The 24,795-nt window shown below is 40.8% G+C and overlaps 1 protein-coding gene across 3 annotated transcripts in view; it reads right to left on the bottom strand.

Moving 5' to 3' along the window:
* TTLL7 (tubulin tyrosine ligase like 7) overlaps positions 1-24,795 on the bottom strand; it is a 137,090-nt gene that overhangs the window by 28,585 nt on the left and 83,710 nt on the right. For all 3 annotated transcript variants that reach the window (XM_075615678.1, XM_075615679.1, XM_075615680.1), the window contains exons 15-18: positions 12,825-13,020; positions 11,305-11,585; positions 9,722-9,856; positions 7,367-7,447 (exon numbers count right to left, since the gene is read on the bottom strand). In XM_075615678.1, coding sequence (XP_075471793.1) covers positions 7,367-7,447; positions 9,722-9,856; positions 11,305-11,585; positions 12,825-13,020 — 693 coding nt within the window. The remainder of the gene's footprint in view (positions 1-7,366; positions 7,448-9,721; positions 9,857-11,304; positions 11,586-12,824; positions 13,021-24,795) is intronic.

Here is a 24,795-nt window from a genome sequence, read left to right as displayed (position 1 = left end):
CCACCACACCGAGCCGCCTGTCCCAACGCACCGCGCCGCCTGTCCCACCACACCGCCTGTCCCAACGCACCGAGCCGCCTGTCCCACCGCACCGAGCCGCCTGTCCCACCACACCGACACACCTGTCCCACCACACCGAGCCACCTGTCCCAACGCACCAAGCCGCCTGTCCCAACGCACCAAGCCGCCTGTCCCACCGCACCGAGCCGCCTGTCCCCATGGAAGACAGAACAGGGGAGAGTATGTGTGTGTGTGTGTGTGTGTGTGTGTGTGTGTGTATGGAGGGGAGTGAGGAGAGGGAGAAGGGAGGATAGGGAGAAGGGAGGATAGAGAGGATGGAGGGGAGAGGGAGGAGAAAGAGGATGGAGGAGAGGGAGGGGAGAGAGAATAGAGGGAGGATGGAGAAGATAGAGGTAGGATGGAGAGGATGGAGGGGAGAGAGGATAGTGGGAGGAGAGAGAGGATGGAGGGGAAAGGAGGGAGCGGAGAGAGGAGGGAGCAGAAAGAGGATGATGGGGAGAGAGGATGGAGGGGAGTGAGGATAGAGGGGAGAGAGGTTGGTGGGGAGAGAGGATGGCTGGGATAGAGGATGGCGGGGAGAGAGGATGGAGTGGAGGGGAGAGAGAGGATGGGGGAGAGGGAGGAGAGAGGATTGAAGGGACAGAGGATTGAGGGAGGAGGGAGAGGATGGAGGGGAGAGGGGACAGAGGGGAGAGAGGATGGAGGGGAGAGAATATGGCGGACAGAGAGCATGGCGGACAGAGAGGATGGTGGAGAGAGGATGGCGGGGAGAGAAGATGGAGTGGAGAGAGGATGGTGGGGAGAGAGGATGGCGGGGAGAGAGGATGGCGGGGAGAGAGGATGGCGGGGAGAGAGGATGGCGGGGAGAGAGGATGGAGGGGAGAGAGGATGGAGGGGAGAGAGGATGGAGGGGAGAGAGGATGGAGTGGAGAGAGAGGATGGAGTGGAGAGAGAGGATGGAGTGGAGAGAGAGGATGCTGGGGAGAGGGAGGGTGGAGGGGAGATGGAGGAGAGGGAGGCAGGAGGGGAGAAGATGGAGTGGAGAGGGTGGAGGAGAGAGGATGGAGGGAAGAGGGAGAAGAGAGAGGATGAGGGGGGGAGGAGATGCAGAATTGTAAACTTGTGCCACTTCAGATGTGGCAGATTGTTTTGGGAAAATAAAATGGGGAAAGAACGGTGCGGCGAGACGCAGAATTTTACTTATTGGGAATGTATTCTATTTTTTTTTAATTGGGGGTCGGGGCCAGGTGGCGAGTAGCTTTTTTGGTAATTTGTGAAAGAAGGTATTATTTGCACGAGAGGGCGGCTGGAGGACTGTATGTCTGAGTGGGATTGTTGAACCTGGACTTACACCAGTTTGCAATAACGTGATGAGGAGCGGGTGACAGGCTTAGCAGGTACGGGGAAAATGCAATAACGCCTCGAAGCTCATAACTCGCCATGGCAACCGCACAGAGGAATATTTTTCTACAGTGAATGCTTCTCATGACAAGGACAATAGGGAAATATGAACGTTTACAGGATTATTTATCTTCATCCTGTTGTGAGATATTGCAGTGTGACGCGGGCATTAAACATATCATGGAAATCAGAGTTATGTGTCAAGCAGGATACAGCGGGAAAAAGGGTATACATTAAAAAAAAACACCAATAGTAAACAGGAAGAGAAAAGGATGAATCACAAGTTAGGGGATTACTGTTATTTTAGGATGTCAAATCAGACTTAAATGTAATGAATGTCCATATCATTGTACTACCCTACTAAGTGAATGCAATTACCGGTGTTTGGGATTCAGCAGTAGAGTCGCATCTATTTTTACCGGGGGAGGGCAACTCTAGTTCTCAAGGGTCACAACTGGGCTTCAGCACAGGTGGCTCAATCAGTTGCAGCTGTTGCAGTCCACTGATTGAGCCACCTGTGCTGAAGCAGGGATATCCTTAAAACCTGACCAATTGGTGGCCCTTGGGGACTGGAGTTGGCTAGCCCTGTTCTATACAAGGAATAGACTTTATAGCAAAACAAAATAAGGAAAACCTTTAGCTTAACAAACACTTCTCTGTAGATGAAAAGAACCATCAAATGAGAAGTGAGACGCCAGCCATAGTCACCTTGGAAATACGTCACATTTTCTAACTGAATTCATTGCCAGCGCGTGTGTATGTATTTCTGCCAAATGCTGATGGCGCTGAAAAGAAGGTGAAGAACTCTGCCTGGGGCGGCACTGAGGAGCGCTTCCCGTCACTTCAACTTAACCTGGAAACATTCCCAAACTGTACAGTCCCTTTATTTCTTTTGTGTTCATTTCACACATTGAAGCGCCAGTGGGACGCACAGTGTACTTTTACCAGGTTCTCATTTCAGAGATACCAGTTGTTATTTATGTAAATTAATAACCTTGCTACCATATTATTCACAATTTGCATGTGGTTATATTAACTAATAACAAGCCCTGGGGAAACTCCATGTTATAGGTAGCTGTGTTCTGTTTACTGGACTAATTAGAAAATTAAAATAATTAGAATATATAACAATTGTTTTTCAGTTACGGCATATTTTGCAGTCTGGCCGAAATGTATTTTCCCCACTATTATTTAAATCCGGGGTGCTCAACTCCAGTCCTTAAGACCACCTTCCCTCAACAGGTCAGGTTTTAAGGACATCCCTGCTTCAGCACAGGGGTGCCGTTGTTAACTAGGCCACCTGTGCTGAAGCAGGTATATCCTTAAAACCTTACCCGTTGGGTTTGGGGGGGTTGAGGACTGGAGACTGGAGTTGACCACACACTGATTTAAATCATGTGTTATTAATATTTCTGCTTCTGTACAGTTTTAACATTCAACAACCAGTAAGAAAACTGGGTTCATATCTTCAGTTAAGAGATGCTTTTCAAGTAGTGTGACATTGGATCCCATTTCTCTCTTTACAGGGCCGCTACCTTTCATTAAGTTTGGTGCAATGGTTTGTAAACTTTCATTGCATCAAATACATCGAAATAAAAATAAAATGATAAAATGGCAAAAAAAAAAACCTGAAAACCTGATGACATTTTTTCATTTTGATTAAAATAAATGCAAGTAAGCATGGCTTCTAAAGAAAAACAGCAAGAATATGTCAGCACAAATGAGATGCAGCTTTATCCCAGGAACACTGGGTTTCTGACCTCAAATGAAATAACAAGCATTACGAAAGGACATCTCTTGTTTAGATTTAATAACTACAGGAAGCCCTACAAATGCGATTTCATGTTCTATGGAATGGCTGTAAGTAAACATTTATTAAAAACGCTTTCTAAAGTATACTTGGAATTCTAGATTATGTACGGAGCGTTTGTACTTAATCTTGTGAGGCCGCAGTTATTGCAGACGGATGCTAAATATATGCTGAAAGGGACCGACGTTTTCTCAAGCACATTAAGGCGGTTTCACAGCATATTGAATAAGGGCCAGGGTGTTTGTGCCATACAATTTTATATGTCCTTTCTAGGAAAAAGGAAATATGCAGAAAAAAGTATTGCTGTATAATGTTACGTATGTAGGAGCTGAAATAAAGGAGAGGCAAGCATCGTTTAATTTAATCCATCCCAAAAAGGTACTAGCAGAGTAATGGTGTTTTGTAAGGAAGTTTCGGGGTCCATAACAATGACACAGAGTGTGAAGCAGGGGAACCTGGTTCAATTCCCGGTGACGGCTCCTTGTGACTTTGGGCAAGTCACTTTATCTCCCTGCGCCTGAAGCAGCAAAATCATAGATTGTAAGCTCATCTGGGCAGGGGCTGTGAGTGTGTAACATTCCTATGTGCTGCGTACCGCGCGCTACTCTGTAATTGTGACGCGCTGCGAGTCCCATTGGGAGAAAAGTGCTAGATGAAATAAAGTTATTATTAAGACATTATATTGTGAAGCGCTATGTACATTTATGGCGATATACAAAGAAATTAATCAAGAGTTATGTCTTGCACACCTATACATGTATAATATACACACCTATACATGTATAATATACACACCTATACATGTGTAATATACACACCTATACATGTATAATATACACACCTATACATGTATAATATACACACCTATACATGTGTAATATACACACCTATACATGTATAATATACACACCTATACATGTATAATATACACACCTATACATGTATAATATACACACCTATACATGTATAATATACACACCTATACATGTATAATATACACACCTATACATGTATAATATAAGCAATATACTTGCAATTTGAGGTACTGGAGCTCCGTGGTTGAGGGTAAAAACCTGTCTGAATTAGTATATGAATAAAATAGAGGATCCAGGGAACTACGGGTTCCTAGAATAAATTTCTTTTCTACAAACCGTAGTGTCCTGGATCCTCTATTTTATTGCTATACAAATAAAGACATACAATACATCATGTATTTCCCCAGCGGCAGGAGTCTGTGACACCCAAAAGCCAAGCTGATTGACCTCATTAAATGGGCTTATCTGCATATGTAAATGAAGCTTATTTCCCAGTGTCCCTCTCGCCCTCCCCGCAGATCGGGATCAAGGTTACGAGTATTGGCGAAAATAAAAAATGTCTGAAAACTTATTCGTGTAAAATCAAAGGCACGGTTTGCACGGTTTGCACGGTTTGCACGGTTTGCACGGTGCTGAGAAAATGATGCACGTCTAACGGTGACTGCATTGGGCAAAGTATATATGCAATTGTACATTATTTTTATGACCATACGCACAATTTTGGGCACTTTTCTGTGGGTATATATATATATATATATATATATATATATATATCCAAACAATATGAATATAGGGCGCAAATCAGCGAATCTGAAAAAGATTGAATAGAAATATACAACGTATCGACGGAAGGTCTCCAAGATAGTAACAAAGTCCCAACTTCTTTGAATCCTAAAGAAAATGAAAAAAGGCCACAATAGTGAAGTACTAAAAGGCAATTTTAAATGCAGATAGCAAAATGGCTACTTACAATGTAAGACGCCAATGTTAGGAACAGTCCGCAATAGGACTCCGTAGAATCAACTGTCCTTAGATTTTGTATTCAAAGCATCAGAGCAGGTATATGCAAACACGTGACGATTCAGGACAGACTCGTCCTTTCCTCAGACCATACACCTTCACTGTTCCTGACATTGGCGCCTGACGTCATAGTCACGTGATCGGAGCTACGGATCACGGAACTGTATCGCGGGAACATCAAACCTGGCTGAATAACGGGAAACCACACAGCAGGAGAGACCGTGTCCAAGACGGAGGATTTCAAGCACAGAGGGATCTGGTGATTTGCGTTGCTGAGTGTTTGTGCGGTGACATACATCCACACTGCCCGATTATATCGGCTACATTGTAAGTAGCCATTTTGCTATCTGCATATAAAATTGCCTTTTAGTACTTCACTATTGTGGCTTTTTTTCATTTTCTTTAGGATTCAAAGAAGTTGGGACTGATTTGCGCCCTATATTCATATTTGTATTAGTATGTATTATTACCTTAGTGTGAGGTTAGGAATTGTGAGGCTGCATCTAATGGACTTTAATTAATTACTTATTTTGATATTGTTGCGCACCTAATTTTCTTCTGTGTGTGTATATATATACATATATATATAAAATTTCCAACAAAGGCACATATTTCCTAAATTATCTTAAGCCTTAGCACACTTAAATAGGACTTGACATGCATTAAGGTTTAGCACCATTTAGTAAATCTAGACCATGATTATTTTGACATAAAAGGGCCAGTCCCCCCAGGGTGAAAGTGAACAAAGGATAGTGGCAAGATAAACATGCTGATTAATACCTTTTTTTTTTATATCAGACATTTATACTTTTTTTTTTTAATAGTTTTTTTAAACTTTCAACATTTTCATGGTAAACGTGCTTTGAAGAGCTTTTTTTAACAATCTGAATCTAATTTATTTGGTGATAAGACTGTTTGTCAGGCCGCCAGGTCCCAGGTAAAGGGTTTGCTTAGGTCTGTCTTTTGTTTGCAAACTAATTATTGTGCCGTCATTAATCAAACAAAAGTAGCAAATATGATTGATGTCAGTGTTCCTGGTGAAGTGTGATGCATTCTAATTAATCACAACATACAAAGTAGTAACAACGTTACTTTAAGGGTGATTTAAATCTTAAAGAAGATAATTACACCAAATTATAAAAACCATTTGGGACCCGGCTCTGTTAAATTTCCCACCTGAGCCAAGATAAAATGTGTGCCAATGTATCAATAAACACATGAAAAGTATTCAAATACCGCAGCGTTAAATGCTGATCTACTATTACAGTGAACGGGTGCTCACAGTATAGGGGGTCTTGCCAAATACTGTATAACACGTAACAAGATGGTCTTACTGCTCAATTTGCCCTATGTGCCTGGAACAATCTACCGGAGACTCTCACAGCCGCCACCAGGCTAAGTTCTTTAATCAGGTCTGTAACTGTTACGTATGCCTATAACATATACTCTCTCTTACTGACATGCAATGTCTTGTATATAATGTATACCCTGCTCACTTAATGTAACTATGTATTTTAAACCATGTATTTTGTGTCTTCATAACTCTGTGCCCAGGACATACGTGAAAACGAGAGGTAACACTCAATGTATTACTTCCTGGTAACACATTTTATACATAAATAAGTATACTACCACAACCCTTCCTCGTTTCACACGGTTATTTCAATACATAACGAGCTTCCTCTAACGAGCGGCTGTATTGGTTGGACTAGCACCTATTTCACCTGAAATTAATTAGATCAGTTCTGCAAGAGCCCAGCAATAAGAAAGCCACATTGGTTTTATTTGTATGTTAATGGGGGGGCGGGGGCAGGGGGGGCTCAACTCCAGTCTGCAAGGCCACCCAACAGGTTTTCAGAGTATCCCTGCTTCAGCACAGGTGGCTCCATCAGTCCCTGCTTCAGCACAGATGGCGCAATCAGTGGCACAGTCTTCAATTAAGCCATTAGTGCTGCAGCAGGCATATCCTGTGAGAACCTGACCTGTTAGGGGGGCTTGAGGACTTGCGTTGAGCACCGCTGTAATTAATGCACAAGGTATCTTTGGCTGGCGCTAGCTTACGCACGCTGTGCATCGTCTACGTTACTTACATCAGATATCCAGCTAACAGAACTTGTATCTTGATTACAAACAAGGAGGAAACCTGGCATAGCAAATGCACCTTGTCAGCTGCAGACTGGTGAATGTTTGGAGAAAGTACATTGCTTATCTTTACACGCATCATGATTTACAGGTTAAATGTTAAACTTGAAAAGAGATTTGTTTTTTTTTAATATCGCAAATATTAAATCAGCCTTACCTTTCTTTGCTTTACAGAATCCAGTTTTATTAACCAATATGAAGCCACCTTTGGTTTATGATATCTCCAGTTATCCATTATCTGCATTATAGAAGGTGTGGGGAAAAAAGATATTAAAATAAGTACAAAGGAATTTGTGATATGAGCAAACTACTATCTATCCCATACAGGTGTACTATTCTCTGAGCTGTGGCATGGCAGAACTAGCATGCTGGCTACTTGTCTCTTCTTTCGGAATAGAGATACTGACTGCAGGTCTTATCTAATCATTCCAGAATGACTATGCCAAGATTATAAACATCTCTGGACAAACTGACAGCGCAGTGCAAGAAAGTGTTGGTCGCAGAATGATATCAACTTTCTGGTGCAGTTTAGTCTCGAGTTGTGTTGATTACTATTGCTATTTTATAGGCTGCAGTTTCCGCAGGCAAATTGCAAAGTGTTAAAGTGTTTATAGCTGGAGGCGCACTGCAATGTATTACAGGTCCCCTGCAGCAGTAAAGAGTTTCAATCTGGAAGTTTGTTGGACGGTGCTGCGGGTAATTTTTCAGCCAGTAAAGGCTGCAAGGGAAACATTCATATTGAGTAAATGTTACCTGCAATGTAAATGGCCTCCAAGGTGCATTTCTACAAGAGCTGTAAACTAAGAAAATAGTTTTTCCTTATCCTTTTGGTAAGTTATTTGATCGTGGTGGTGGAAATGTCTGGGTGCCCACTGAGAGATTTTCTTGAAGAGCATCCAGAGGTTGTAAAAATGTGTACATAAATCTTGGTGAAAAACTCTTGAGCTCTATAACACAGTGGGCAATATTCTGTACGACAGGAGGTTGCAACCAAGTGCAGAGGTTTCCCTGCATTTTACCTCTGCAGAGCCTCGTGCTCACTGTAAAGATTTTCTGCAATAATTGCACAATAGGATTTTATGGATCAAATACAAACAGTCGTAACAAAGTGTAATTAACACAGCTTTGTTTTTTAAGAGAATTTGCAGTTGGTTCATTTGAACTTAATTATCAAGTTCCCAGTTTTGCATAGCATTGCAAAAGGAGCAAGATTGCCTTATGCAGCACTTTGCAGGCACAGCTAAGTACATTCAGACAAATCAAATCTCATGAATTTCAGTATCTGTGTCCCTACACATTACCAGTGGATGCATTACACACACAGGAGAAATATGTGCTACAAGCTTTATTAGGAAAACAAGCCATTACTTTCAGACAATTCTGAAACTGCTTAACTCAGAAACATCCCTGAATTGTTGTTTCCTGCCGGCAGCGAAGACCCAGTGTGATCTTAATAGTCAGGATTTGACCGTACAGGAAAAAAATCCCCCTGAGCCTCTGCAAAGTTAAATTCAAAGGCTCCAACAGTTTGTGAGCGGAAGAAAGGCCACTTCCGCTGCTTGGAAATGACCCTCGTTCTCTGCAGGTCAGATCTCGCAGCCTCCCTCCCGCCTCAATCATCATTTATCCCTAAATACGGTCACTCAATTATTCCTGACTCTATTCAAATCATTGGGATGTCCAAGGCAAATGTTATCCACACTTCATTCCTGCGTCACTAAAACGACCGCTGCAGCTCGACAAACTTTCCCCGCAGTCAGGTTGCCGCCGGCAAATGACTGCGGCAATCCCCGGCAAATGCCGCCGGTTGTTTTAAAATTGTTGTTTTAAAATGCACCTTCCCCAGAGCCACCGGAAACGGATTCCCTTGTCGCTGCTTAGAGGAACGCAAGGCCATGCTTGTAGTGCGCGCGACGGCGACGCGACGAGTGACATCACCAGTCGCCACCCAAGAAAGTTATCATTTAACTTTCGGCGACGTCGCTGGCGACCTGGCCATTGATTGGTTAAGAGGCTGTCACATGTGGCGACAGCCTCTGAAAAGTCAAATTTTATCGTCTTCAAGAATTTGCGTCGCTGCCGTCGCTCTGTCGCGTCGTGCTTACTATAAGCGCACGCGACGGCGGCAATGCATTTGTTTTCAGGCGACGTCGCCGGCACTATAAGTGCAGCCTAAGATGGGCTAAATCTGTATCCTTCTCCGAGCTCCCACAGGAAACACAACTATGGCGTTTCATGTATAAAAACACGCATGCATGCCTAGAACATTTAATGTAGCGGTGGCAGTCCTCAGGGGCCACCAAACAGGTCAGGTTTTCAGGATATCCCTGATTCAGCACAGATGACTCAATCAGTAGCGCAGTCATAATGACTGAGCACCTATGCTGAAGCAGGGATATCCAGAAAACCTGACCTGTTGGTGGCCCTTGAGGACTGGCGTTGGCCGCCCCTGGCTTAATGCATGTGAATCGGACACTGGGGACGCCTTCTCCAGCCTGTGACAGGGACTTACTTCATCGATGACAGAGTCTGTGTCTTCAGCCACCTTTCCTGGCAATGTGATTCTCATGTCTCGGAGAACAAATAAGGTCTGCTTTGTGAGCTCCTCTTCCTGCTCTTTTGTTAAGTGATGTAACACAGACTCGCTCTGAACAACAGAATGAAACGAAGATTAAGTGAAAGGGCGACTGCTGCTGCTGACCCTCTACTTCCAACTATTATTACAAAAAATCATTAAAAACACATTTATAGCAATAAAAGAAACAACTAAAACCCTACCTATGAATGTCACAACGACGGTCTGCTTTCAGGGTCAGATACTATTAACCTTTTTGGTGCCGGCGGTCCAACAGCACCACAGTGCCCCCAGACTCGTGACCCAATCACATGGTCACAGCATCCCCCCCCCCCCCCCCGTAGTGACAAACAGAAGGGGAGCACTCGCCACTTTTGTTTCAATTGCGCTCAGTGATCTGAAAACTAGCAGAATAGGCGTGACGTAACCAAGACGTCACAGCAGCCCCTGGCACGCCGACCCCGGCACCAATTGGGCACTGCTGAGGTTCATTACTTGCTCACATTACATCAGCTATGAAAAGTATTAAGTGTACGATCAACTAATTACCCCAGAGCTCAGTCCAATTAGTCAGAGATTTAAAAATTGCAATGCAGCCTTGTAATATCGTCTCACCTAGCGCTTTTCATCATTTAAGATATGTTTACCAACCCAATAGCTTAAATGTGAATAATTACAGTAAACCTATGACGTAGGATATATAATGCCCAGTTTGTGTTAAGTTTCTTGGGAGTATATATCTCAGTGAGTACAAAATGATTAATTGATCGCCAATTCTGAGTTACAAAGCATTAAAAAATATCGCGATGCTGGCAGTTTTAAGCATCTTCACTAAAAATGCTTTTCCAACAATATTTATCCAAAATGAAAACGGCTGGAGAAACGCAAAGTGAATCATGACGCGGATAACAAAGTACAGGCAATTTGTATAGAAAGAAAATATATCTTGCAGTCGGAACTTCCTACTTAATGCAACTGCTCACTTCTAAATGAGAACGCAAAGTGACTTTCTTAAGAGTAACCTGCTCATCAATTAATTTCAAATCTAACATTTTATAGAAATAGACTCATCTATACATAAAAGTAATGTGAAATAAACGGCATTTTGTATTTATCTTGTCTGTCATTGCATGGGTGAGTTCAAAAGCAGTCACATTACATCCTAAGGTTTCAATAATACCTACTGTGGGCTGAAACCAAGTGAGGAATACAACAAAATACTAACTCTTTCTCACTTGTGTTTTTCTATTCCTTAAAAGAAGCCTAATCATTCTCTTACACGCGCCCCCCAGACACATACTGCACTTGTAGTGTGACACGTGCTGGCACTTACATCTGTACCTGGCGTCACCCCAAGCCTGGCAACCCTGCTCTTCCCAATGTGAGCACCCAGTTTCCAGACAAAAATGTAATCAAGGAAAATGCCTTATTTTAAAAATATATATATCAGCAAATATTATTAATAATGAACATTACTTTGTTTAACACGTTATCTGTAATAATTGAGGCTGGTCACTCACCAGTGCTGGATACATAGTACCGTAAGTAGGGGTATGGGGTACTCTGTGTGAGGGTGTGCTACGATTTAAAGAATTTGTCCTGTTCCCGGACAACGGTCTTGAGATTTGTGCAGATATCTTTGAGGAAAAGGGTCGTTGTTCCGTTGCTGCAGACTGTGCGTTTAATGCAGTTATTGAACGAGGGCAGCTCACGGAGCGTCTTATAGGTGTTGTGGATGATGGGGAAGATGAATATGATCGTGGCTTTGCCATTTTAGTAGGTGGTTTCCAATGTATTCTGCCTGAATAAGAAATTAAAATCAAACATTACCCATAATCGTATTTCATTCTTTTATCCTCTGCTATACAGATGCAATTTAACTTACTTTTTCTTTGTTCAAAGCAATTATATTAAAATGCTTTTCTATTATTTGTAGATATTTATAGAAAATGATAATAAATGTGTGACACAGATTACATGGAAGTAAACCACACATTATCTTATAAAGTAGAAAGCTGCTAAACCAATACAGATGTGCTGTTCGCATACACACACTCCATGCTTTGTTGCTACAAATGAAATACTACAATAAACACAAAGTAACCATATTTTATATATTTTTAAATGGAATATTTCTTAGTCTGCGTTCATAGTGCCGGCGACATCGCTGCAAAACAAATGAATTGCCACCGTCGCATTCGCTTATAGTAGGTGCGACACGACGCAGCGATGGCTTGGTCGCGATCGCTGGAAGTCAATTCAATTTGATTTTTCCAGCGACCGCAGCGTGACGTCACCGTCGCGTCGCTGTCACCGGCGACGGCACTATAAGCGCAGCCTTAGACAGATGGATATTGGGACAGGCACAGCTTCAGACAGACAAACCAATGTGCATGCAAACCCTACCACACGTTTTTTCTAAAAACACACAGACAATAAAAAATCTCCACATGCCAAATGCTAAGCAAACATTGGCAGCAAATTCAGGTTATTTTGGACACATTTCACAACCAAACGTTGGAGTGGTTTGAAATGACAGGCATCTTTACCACTGGATACATGACTGACCCTGGCTGTGTTTGTATAAACAGACATGGTACATTTAGTGTGGTCAGGGAAGCAGTCTACCAACAAGAGATGCGGTTGATTAATGAACACTCAGAAAGTGGTTGAAACATGAATCTGAAAAATGCACTTAAAGGTGAACCTTTGTAAATGTTTTAAATGAAAAAAAAAACAGGAACATATTTCTCATTACTTAGTAGATATCCTTAGTGACTAAATAATGTTATATAAATTGATAATCCAGTATGTTAGCACTCAGTCACGTGTGTGTATATACTCAGATACAACTCATTTTATTTATATTATAATTTAACTCCTGTGCAAGAGGAAAGGGTAAATACAAAATACATCCAAGTCTTATTTGTTTATAAGTTTTAGGGTATGTAATTGCCATTGCTGTAGTCTGCCTAACACACAAACGTGTATGCCCATGATAGGCCGTTGGCGATATTAATGTTACGATAATTGAACGTACTAGATCGTTCCAACGATTTATACTTGTGTTCTTCGAGATCATATGAAACTTTTTTCTCTTTTTTCTCTTCGGGTTCTTCTTTTTCATCTTCTTCCTCTGTATCAGAACTGCTACTGGTATTATCACAGCTGCTGTTACTGCTGTAATTCTTCTGTTTCTTCAAGGTCTGTGTACTTTCTGGCATGGATGAAAGTGTCTACAACAGAAAAGGTTCTCATTAAATGAAAGGATCATAAATGTGGGATTTGGTCATATAACTGATCCACTCCGCAACCCCTTAAATGCTGGAGAGAACCAAGGAGGATGTACTTGGAAGTCTAGAACTTCCTGGATTTAAAGGGTTAGAATACTTTACATTTACCTCTCAACCTTAAACATAAATTAAACTGATGAAAACAGGCACAAATCAATACAGCTACTATATAGTGCCACAATAAACAGCCATTAAGTTGTCCTAGTAGCATTAAATCACCAACATATTATCGAAATACATTAACATTGTACTCCTTAGTTTACAAAGCATGTCTATTTCATGCTCACATTTTGGCTGTATCCTATTTGGTGTCAACAACAATTAGCATCTTCGACAGTAATAAGGACACCGTAAAGACTGAAAAAGAGACATTTATTTACTTGTTAGTTTTGCTCCCTCTTAAACAATACGTGGCAGTGAATTATAACGCCACAACCTGGGTGCCTCAGTGTAGTAAACTCTTGTTTTGTTTAGTTTCTTCTTGGTCTATATCAAAAGTGTTCTTCTCCTTGCTAGGAACGTGAGCCTCTGTATGTGTATTTAATGGACGTGCCATCGGATTCCTTACCGTAATTAGTGGTTTGTTTTACATTTTATTTTTTTTACTAGAAGAAATACACGGCACCATGACACTGATGGTGAATAGAGAATGCAATATCATGAAAGTATTAGTCGTGTGCCTAAGATACTGTTTAATTTGCATATTTGTATTCTAAACAGACTTTAGGAGGGGGAGGAGGAGACACTACTGCTTACAGATGATTAGCACCATTTCACAACAATTTAATAACCATTAAACGACTAAAGTGTTCTCAGCAGGTTACTAAACCTACTATAGTCATGGATGAACTTCCAGTGACTAGAGCAGACTGTGAAAACATCAAAAATAGCTGCTATTCAAGGAACAGCATCATTGATTTATTAGACTATTTGATTGATGACTACATTTTGCAGCTATTCGTGCGCAAGTTACTTTTTGAATGTTTGTTTCTACTAGTAGAACATTGAAAAACACAGCTAAAAGCTGTTTAATTGACCTAAATCAACATTGCAGTAGTGAAAATACACCTTCATCATGCTGATTTTTGTACCGAGCTGTCACATTCTCTTTCATTTCCTAGGTGGCCACACTTGTCTTGGTACAAAAAACTAGAATACAGTTCAACCATCTCAATAGTAAAAACGGCATGGATGCACACATTGCTCAGAAGGAATATCTAATGATGCTGAATAGTCTCATTTATACATCTAAGATGCTCACAACGTTCGTTTTGATGCTACATTTGCAATAGCAATAATACTTCTGCTAGTTTTTGCTCTTCAGTTGACATTTTGTAATGCAGATATTTAATAGACATACATGACTATATTCTTTTGCACGTATCAATACCTTTAAATGGACCAACATAATAAACCTTGATTAATAAAACTAGCATATGAGTTATCAAGATTTCACAAGACGTGATGTGGCGCAAAAAGTAGTTATGCTGATATGATAGAAAATGTAATGCTAATCCTTATTATGCAGATGTGTATTGTGTGGCAGTTTCAATCCTACTTATTTCACATTTTGGTAGAAAGAGCATTTCAGATTCTATTAAATGCATGCATTATTCATTCAACACACATTTTCAAAGCTGAATACATGACACAACATTGAAAACGTACAATGGTGGAGTATTGAGGTAGCACAGCATGGTAAATCATTACTAATTCTCATTCTTACAGTGTCACCTGCTGTTAGTTCTGTAAATTCAGAACTACCCATTTTGGGTGTCATTTATCAAGGTGCGACCCCCTTTGTCAAACTTGTTTTGCTATTGTAACAAATAAGGAACACATGAACAAAGAAATGTCCTTTGTGGACTTTTGTTTGGGTTTCAGCTTATACCCTTTCCAATGTATATTCTGAACGCAAAGAACTGTTATTAAAGCAAAGGAAATGGGTACCCAGGAATTCAGCTACATCAGCAGAGACATGTCACAGTACTGCACTCCAATCTCTCCTAATCTACCAGTCACCAAGAAACATGACGTCAAGAAAGCCAGTGCCACTCACCCATCAGGGTAAGCCCAGTATTAAAATCCTTACAGATTTTTAAGCAGCAATTTCATAATTACTGACCAATCTTCCCAGCTGATGGTTTATGGGTTTTACATTTCTATTGTCAGAATGTTATTAACTGGAACCCAGATGCTTCAACCATATTGTAGCCGTTTCATATTCCAATTTGTGTTGTTATTGTAAATGAAGCATAAAATGTGAAAATGAACTGGGTAAATGAGTTTATATTAAAGTGTATAATATTATTATCAATGCATGTGTGTCATATTTTATTATCAGCGGGAAGAAGTAAAGGAGTCTGATTCTGGTTTGTAAAAGGAGAGTCCAGTTATAGAGAGACATGGTGCACTACGTAGATCTGGTTTTCACTAAGAAGGTTTCTCTCTCTGACTTCTCCATTTCCACCTTTCCTCTCTCTGACCATCATCTTCTCTCATTTGCTCTCTCTCACTTCTCCCCCTCGCCACCTCCATCTACCCCTTGTTTCTGCAGAGACCTGTGTTCCATTAACCTACTCTCTTTTGATTCCACTTTGTGCTCCTTCCTCTGCTCTACTACAGACTCGGACAACCTGGTCAGGAACTATAACTCTGCCCTATCCTCCTCTTTTGATCTACATGCCCCTCTTTTTCTCTCACGTTCTCGCCCTTCTAACTCCAGACCCTGACTAAACTGCTACACACACACATGCTCCTCTCCTGCATTTGTTCCTCTGAACACCTCTGGAAGAAATGTCACTCTCTTGCAGACTTGCTTCACTACAAATTTATCCTATTGTGTTTCAACTCTGCCCTCGCTCAGGCTAAACAATCCTACTTTTCCTCACTAATCAACACTTACAAGTCTAACCCACGTCAACTCTTCTCCGTCTTTGACGCTCTACTCAGACCACCGTCTGTTACCGGTCTTTCTTCCTCTATTTCACCTGAGGACTATTTCAAGACAAAGGTACATACTTCATCCTTGAGGACATCCTCTATGTATCCTCCTCACATCCTACACATCCTTCCTCCTTTCTAACTCTCCTCCTGCCTTCCTCAACTCCTTTTCCTCTTTCACAGAGGATGTGTCGCTGCTGATCTCTTCTTCTCCCTCTACCACTTGTCCTCGACCCCATTCCCTCCCATCTCCTTAGACCTCTTGCTCCTACTCTAACCCTGACACACACACACACACATTTTCATCTCCAACCTACTCTGGTACCTTTCCCCCTTCCTTCAAGCATGCAACAGTTATACCCTTACTCAAAAATAGCAAGCTTGACCCTAATCTCTCTAATTATCACCATGTCTACCTCCTGCCTTTTGTCTCTAAACTTCTTGAACACCTTGTGTTCTCTTGCTTACTCGATTTTCTCCCCACCTACTCTTTCCTAGATCATCTAAAATCTGGCTTTTGCACTGCTCACTCCAGTGAAACAGTCCTCACACAAATAACTAATGACCTCCATGCGTCAAAAGACAAGGTAATAACACTCTGCTCATATTACTTGACCTCTCTGCAGCCTTTGATACTGTGAACCTTTCTCTTCTTCATCACATTCTCCATACTCTTGGTATCCGTCACAGAGTTCTAGCCTGGATCTCCTCTTACCTCTCCCATCGTATTTCCAGTGTCTCTTCTGCCAAGACCACCTCATCCTCTGTCGATCTCTCTTTGGGTGTACCCCAGGGGTCTGCCCAAGGACCTCTTCTCTTTACACTCTCTCTCAACGTGACCTTATCATATCTCTATGGCTCAAATATCATTTCTGTGCTGATGACACATAAAATTTACATTTCAAACCCTGATCTTACAGCTGCTGTACAGACGAAAGTTTCTTCGCTATATCATCCTGGATGGCCATCCACCGATCCAAGCGGAGCTCCTCATACTTCCTCCCAAGCCTGGCCCTACTGCCCCCTTCTACATTACTGTTGGCAGTACTATCATACACCCAGTATCACAAACACGCTGCCTAGGGGTCACATTTGACTCCTCCCTCACATTCACAATGTAGCTAAAACCTGTATTTTTTACCTATGTAACATGGCAAAGAATCACCTTTTCCTCTAACCCTCTACTGCTAAAACTCTTAACGCAAGCCCTCATTCTCTCCCGTCTCGACTATTGTAATCTTCTACTGTCTGGACTCTCACCTGTCTCCCCTACAATCTATCCTAATCGCTGCTGCTAGAATCACTCTACTCTCTCCTAAATCTGTCTCAGTGTCCTTTCCTATTGTTACTTTCAAGTGTAAAGCGCGTATTCCCACTATGTGTTATATTATTACTGCTGGGAAGCGCTATGTACCTGGATGGTACTATATAAATAAAGATATACATAAATACATAGGCAGAAGAACCATGGGAGAAACTATTTTAACTGATTTAATGAGGTTAGTGTTTAGGTGTCTTTAGTTAGTAATTGTTTAACTCCATTCATACTGTGGCTTCTCACCTCTCCCTCCCCCCACCTCCCTGCCCCCACCCCCTCCCCCCACCCCCCGCCTCCGGCACTGAAGAAGTTAGGAGTATATGGCATGCAGTCTCCCCTACATACAGTATATGTAATTTGTGAATATCTCATATCTTTTGGAGTGTGTTCATTTTACTTTTAAACTTAATTTTCATAGTTCTGTGGAAATCTTTTTCTTAAAATGTTTTTTAAATGTTGGTCCAATTTTTAAAGCTTAAAATAATTAGATGTGGTGCTGGAAATTCTCATTTTGTCAGAGAACATCATTTGCAGATGTGACAAAAATACTTTCCGTGTGGGGGCCTCGGCATTACATGAATCTATCATTAGTGCGGCTAAGGCCACAGCTGAGAACGAGCAATATTCCCAAGCATTATCCCAAAGTCACACCATGAGAACACAGCGATGCAGCTATTCTAATAAATACCATTTACTGTCTCCCATGAAAAAGATACACTATTAAAGAGCAATTAGGAGTCAAAGCACTGAGATGAATCCTGATCTTTTTAATGTTAGGGTTATAGATCAATAAAGTCACTTAACCAAAATAACAAGGATCTAGCAGCCAGTCTTAAACCCACGTTAAGTTCCCTCTTCTGATACAGAATTTATATTTAATAACGAAATGATCTACTCTGCGTAGTGTACATGATGAGGGATCTATATGAGTGATCTATATGAGGGATCTATATGTTGTGGGTCACAGAGAGAGAAGTAGATACAATATAGTAAACTTTGGTAGATAGTCATTAATGCAAGTTGCGGCATTTCTTATCCCTGTAAATACTGTAGAGGGCAGTGCTACAGGTCAGTGCTACAGGGCAGTGCTAGAGGGCAGGTCTGGAGGGCAGTGCTAGAGGACAGTGCTACAGGGCAGTGCTACAGGTCAGTGCTAGGGGGCAGGGCTAGAGGGCAGTGCTGGAAGGCAGTGCTACAGGGCAGTGCTGGAAGGCAGTGCTACAGGGCAGTGCTGGAGGGCAGTGCTACATGTCAGTGCTAGAGGGCAGTGCTACAGGGCAGTACTAGAGGGCAGGGCAGGGCTGGAGGGCAGTGCTACAGGTCAGTGCTAGAGGGCAGTGCTACAGGGCAGTACTAGAGGGCAGGTCAGTGCTAGAGGGCAGTGCTACAGGGCAGTACTAGAGGGCAGGGCTGGAGGGCAGTGCTAGAGGGCAGTGCTAGAGGGCAGTGTCAGAGGGCAGCGTCAGAGGGCAGTGCTAGAGGGCAGTGTCAGAGGGCAGTGCTACAGGGCAGTGCTAGAGGGCAGGGCAGAACTTAAAGCCACATCGTCCAAAGCGTTTCTCCCGTTCCATGTCCATGGGGGAACTATATTGTTTGCTTTACTAAAGTATATGCACTTTGTTGTGAAGATTACACTATTTAATATTTTTTATCTGTCCATATAGGGAGAAACACATACATGTACATTAAAATAATGCAAATATTTATAAGGTTTATACATAATATTAGGGTCAGAGAGACACTAGGGTCATATGTTAAACCAAATGATCAGAAATAGTCACCTGTTTTAAAAGCCATTAACCCAATAACGACTTTTTTGATTTCTATATGACGCTCACGTCTCAGTGTCTTGTGGATGGTCTGGGATGCACAGACATAACCAGTTACACTTGGTTCTGTCTAACGAAGTAAACGCTTTAAAATAAACCAGCTGCATCTGTGCTTAAACAATATTTGACTATTATACATCTTCACCTTTGTAGCAACATGATACAGTAATTCAGACACAAAGGATTTCAATTGCATTTCTCGGTTTATCAACCATTACTCTTCCTTAATCTGTGTTACAAGTTGCTACACATTATATTAGTTAAACCATATCTATATTTTACGGTTTACAATAACATGCCAATTAGAGACGATTGCCCATTAAGTGATAATTACCCTTTGTGGGTTATTCATTACACTGTGATATTGCTACATGTGGCACAGAAAGTCCTACTGAAATCACTGGGAGTCTCTGTGAGATAGTGCCCTGATCGGCACTATCGCAGGTTATAGAATAACTCCCAACATGTAGAATTAGTATTTATTGCACGTGTCATCTCACAATCTCCTAGTGATGTAGGAATTTGAATATAGGTATAAATGGACTGTCACACTGATCAATCAATCAGTTTCCCGTCTTCTGAATTTATTTCGTGACAAAGGACGAGGTTAATATGAATGTTGACTTAATCCATACCAAGACTGAGATTACTAATTAATTTATTTGACCTTGAAGGACTGTTAGTATTCATTGGCAAATGGCACAGGGGTCAACATCTCTATTTCCTTTAGATTTCCCCTATGGACACGGAACGGGAGAAACCCTTTGGACGATGTGGCTCTAACTTAGATTATTTCTTCACTCACCTAGCAAGCACCAAGACAGCTTCTGTGAAATTAAATGGGTATAAGGTAATCTCCATATGCAAAATACTTTTCACATGCTTAATAGAGGTCCTTCTTTAAAATGCCAGTTGATTGTGTTCTCCATCAAATACTTGTTGCCTGTGAAACCTCCACTGCAAATTATATATTTCAAATACTCTGCTTCTTTACATATTTTTCTGGCAAGGATATTACTTGGTTATCAGACTACGAAATATACAAAGATACTTCTAACATGCTCCTAACTTATTCCTTCTTTTGTTATTTTATAGAGATGGAGTATTCATACACAAAATAAAGTGACAATTAATAGTCCCAGGCAAATCCACGTAAATCTACACTGCAGCAAGACGTTTACAATTCAAGGGAAGAAAGGCATTTTTTTCCATATCAAGCCTGCAGGCGTCATACAGGACACTTTCAAACCTCCATTAATAGAGGGGTCTGGGATGCATTGCAGGCTTGGGATTGATGCCAGCTATGCATATACTGTATGAGGCATTATTTCAGTATTGTATTATCACAGGTATGCTATTATTCATAGCAAAGAGCAATAGGCATGATTAGCTCATTGGATTTGTTTTGTACTGCATAAGTAGATATATCTGTATATAACATTGGTTATATCACAATAGATTCTTCTTTGTGACAAAACAGTAGTATGGTACAAAAATTAGGGGTTTTCCTATACAGATTTACAAAGTTTAGGAAAGTTTTATCTTTAATACTTAAAATGAACAAATGCGTTGTGTGTAAATAGGCTGAGTGTTCACACTTGTAACGTCCCTTATCAATGCCATTATTAGGAAGCCCTTCCACTCATTTTCTTGATTTACCATGTGGATGGTGAATAGAAGCAATGTTAGAGGTTTGTGCTGTCTAAAGGCTGAGATTATAGTTACAGCACGCATGCACCGCGATTGGTGGCAGTAAGAGGCACACGACCCAGCTACCTTACCAAGAAAACAATGGCATATTTACTCTTTATTTGGGGAAACTTACAAGTCTCCAAAACATGACTCCTTGCATATATTGGTAGAAAATAATAATATATACAATAATAATAATAATAATAATAATCTAATGGAAAAGCTGCCAGCACACAGAGATGCAGGAAACACACTGAATGTTGCCCTTTTCCGGATGAGACGTGCAGCTATGTACTAATTAAAACTTGATTGACACAGAGCACAAACTTTGCTTTAAAGAATGACAAGAATAGCATTAGTGACGTTTAGGTCTGTGGTGTGATTTGTGTTATTTGCAACATTTGTAAATTAACCGGGTAGATTAGCATATTGTTCTGTTAATAAACACAGTCATTATGAACAGTCATTAAACACTGTACATTGTCTACGTCCTGTATCAATCTACCTGCTAGTTCCACTGAAATATGGGGTATTATTCAGAGTATTAGAGTAACAAATGGTTTCTCATTCCTTTGTTTCCAGCTTGTTTTTGCGTAGTATTTAGAAAAGGGATTTTTCTTTTCTAGCAAAAAGCCAGCTGCACAGATTTCTGGTTACACATGATCATGTAAGGGAAATACAGATCACTACACATGATCATGTAAGGGAAATACAGATCCCTACACATGATCATGTAAGGGAAATACAGATCACTACACATGATCATGTAAGGGAAATACAGATCACTACACATGATCATGTAAGGGAAATACAGATCACTACACATGATCATGTAAGGGAAATACAGATCACTACACATGATCATGTAAGGGAAATACAGATCACTACACATGATCATGTAAGGGAAATACAGATCACTACACATGATCATGTAAGGGAAATACAGATCACTACACATTATCATGTAAGGGAAATACAGATCACTACACATGATCATGTAAGGGAAATACAGATCACTACACATGATCATGTAAGGGAAATACAGATCACTACACATGATCATGTAAGGGAAATACAGATCACTACACATGATCATGTAAGGGAAATACAGGTCACTACACATTATCATGTAAGGGAAATACAGATCACTACACATGATCATGTAAGGGAAATACAGGTCACTACACATGATCATGTAAGGGAAATACAGATCACTACACATGATCATGTAAGGGAAATACAGATCACTACACATGATCATGTAAGGGAAATACAGATCACTACACATGATCATGTAAGGGAAATACAGATCACTACACATGATCATGTAAGGGAAATACAGATCACTACACATGATCATGTAAGGGAAATACAGGTCACTACACATGATCATGTAAGGGAAATACAGATCACTACACATGATCATGTAAGGGAAATAAAGATCACTACACATGATCATGTAAGGGAAATACAGATCACTACACATGATCATGTAAGGGAAATAAAGGTCACTACACATGATCATGTAAGGGAAATACAGATCACTACACATGATCATGTAAGGGAAATAAAGATCACTACACATGATCATGTAAGGGAAACACAGATCACTACAGATGATCATGTAAGGGAAATACAGGTCACTACACATGATCATGTAAGGGAAATAAAGGTCACTACACATGATCATGTAAGGGAAATACAGATCACTACACATGATCATGTAAGGGAAATAAAGGTCACTACACATGATCATGTAAGGGAAATACAGATCACTACACATGATCATGTAAGGGAAATAAAGATCACTACACATGATCATGTAAGGGAAATACAGGTCACTACACATGATCATGTAAGGGAAATAAAGAGCACTACACATGATCATGTAAGGGAAATACAGATCACTACACATGATCATGTAAGGGAAATAAAGATCACTACACATGATCATGTAACGGAAATACAGATCACTACACATGATCATGTAAGGGAAATACAGATCACTAAACATGATCATGTAAGGGAAATACAGGTCACTACACATGATCATGTAAGGGAAATAAAGGTCACTACACATGATCATGTAAGGGAAATACAGATCACTACACATGATCATGTAAGGGAAATACAGGTCACTACACATTATCATGTAAGAGAAATACAGATCACTACACATGATCATGTAAGGGAAATACAGATCACTACACATTATCATGTAAGGGAAATACAGATCACTACACATTATCATGTAAGGGAAATACAGGTCACTACACATTTCTTCAGCGCTAAACTAACAACTCAAAAATAATGAATGGTAAAAGAGAAGGAAAACACGGAGTAAAACAGAATCTGGCGGTAAAGGTGGAAGTTACGGTGGGAAGATGGGACGAGCCTGCTGAATCTCTGCTAGTACTTTATAGGGATAGAACTATAGCAATATATCAGGAACAGATCTAGGTAACAATGTGGCATGCACTGGTCATACTATATATGTCACTAAAAATACAAATATGAAAGGAATAAGAACACTACGGGCGTAATTCTATACCAGGGGCGCACCACTCCAGTCCTCAAGGGCCACAAACAGGTCAGGTTTTCAGTCAAAGACTGAGTCACTGAATGAGCCACCTGTACTGAAGCTGAAACTGATTGAGCCACCTGTGCTGAAGCAGGGATGTACTGAAAACGTGACCTGTTGGTAGCCCTTGAGGACTGCAGTTGGCCGCCCCTGTTCTATACAGTCGTTCAGGCCGTTTTCAGATGAAAATCCCGACTTACTTCAATGGACGGCCCATATAGAATTACCCCTGGTGATCCTATCATTCTAGGCCGCAGTTTACATCTGCACAGAAATGGCTGTGAGACTATAGCACAAATTACATTAGTCACAATGCAATCCTGCCTCTAAAAAATCATTTTGACATACAAGAAACGTCATTGCATTCGTATAGTAAACGTAGAGCCGGTGCCACTGTTTGGCGTGTGGGTTGGAACAGCTAACAAACAATGTAAATTCCAGTCCAATAGTTTGAGATTAGTGTGGCTCAAAACATGAAACATGACATATGGTTTATTATCACAAGAGACAACAGCTCGTGGATTGTTTTCTGCCTCAGAAAACAGGCTCACGGATGTCACAGCTATAATATCTCAACATGTAATACTTTCAATGGCTTAAATACCCAGTTAGTCGTGAGTGAGCCCCTAGCGTTCCCTGAACATAAGTAGCACGTATTGTACCGTGCATCCTGTGGTACACAATTACTGTTTGCCCGATTCGCTTTAAAATCTTAAACTTGCAAAGCCTACAAGCACATTTTAAACTACCAAACAATTATTAAATGCCAAAATGTCATTACATGGCTAAGTGCCTTTACCAAGGACAATGTTTCTTTTATTTTTTCTTAGGCTCCCTTGGGTGACCTTGGGACAACAATTCCATAATCTGCGGAACTCTGAACTATCTAGTCACATAAATAATACACAGGATAATATCCGCTCTGTTCTGTGCTTTTGAACTAGCATCTGAACTGTTAAAAATAAGACTTTGTCATGACAGCAGGTTATACTGTCATGGAAATAATGGGGGTGACCTTTCTATTAGCTTGTTCTGTAACAATCACCTCACTGATTAAAGTGACATATTTATGTGGGGTTGATCTTGGGGATTTGTCAAAGTTGCATTCCATATAAAATGAAAAATACTTTGAGAATTTAAACAGTCCCAGGCTCCAAATAAAGAATAAAATGCTGAACAGCCCAGTTTTTGGTTGAACTCACCAGAAAAATCAAGGTATGTAGCCTCCTTATCTAATTATGAATTAAGAAATAGAAAATAATAAATTGTGTTAATGAATTATAGCTTCTTTAAAGTCACACTTGGAGGTTAGTTTGGTTGAGATTGCCCAAAATGTTTAATTCTAGCACCTCGCA

The sequence above is a fragment of the Ascaphus truei genome, chromosome 10, assembly GCF_040206685.1.
Source record: "Ascaphus truei isolate aAscTru1 chromosome 10, aAscTru1.hap1, whole genome shotgun sequence".
Lineage (NCBI taxonomy): Eukaryota > Metazoa > Chordata > Amphibia > Anura > Ascaphidae > Ascaphus > Ascaphus truei.
The sequence above is the reverse complement of the archived record's forward strand: the minus strand, read 5'-3'. Positions and strand labels throughout refer to the sequence as shown.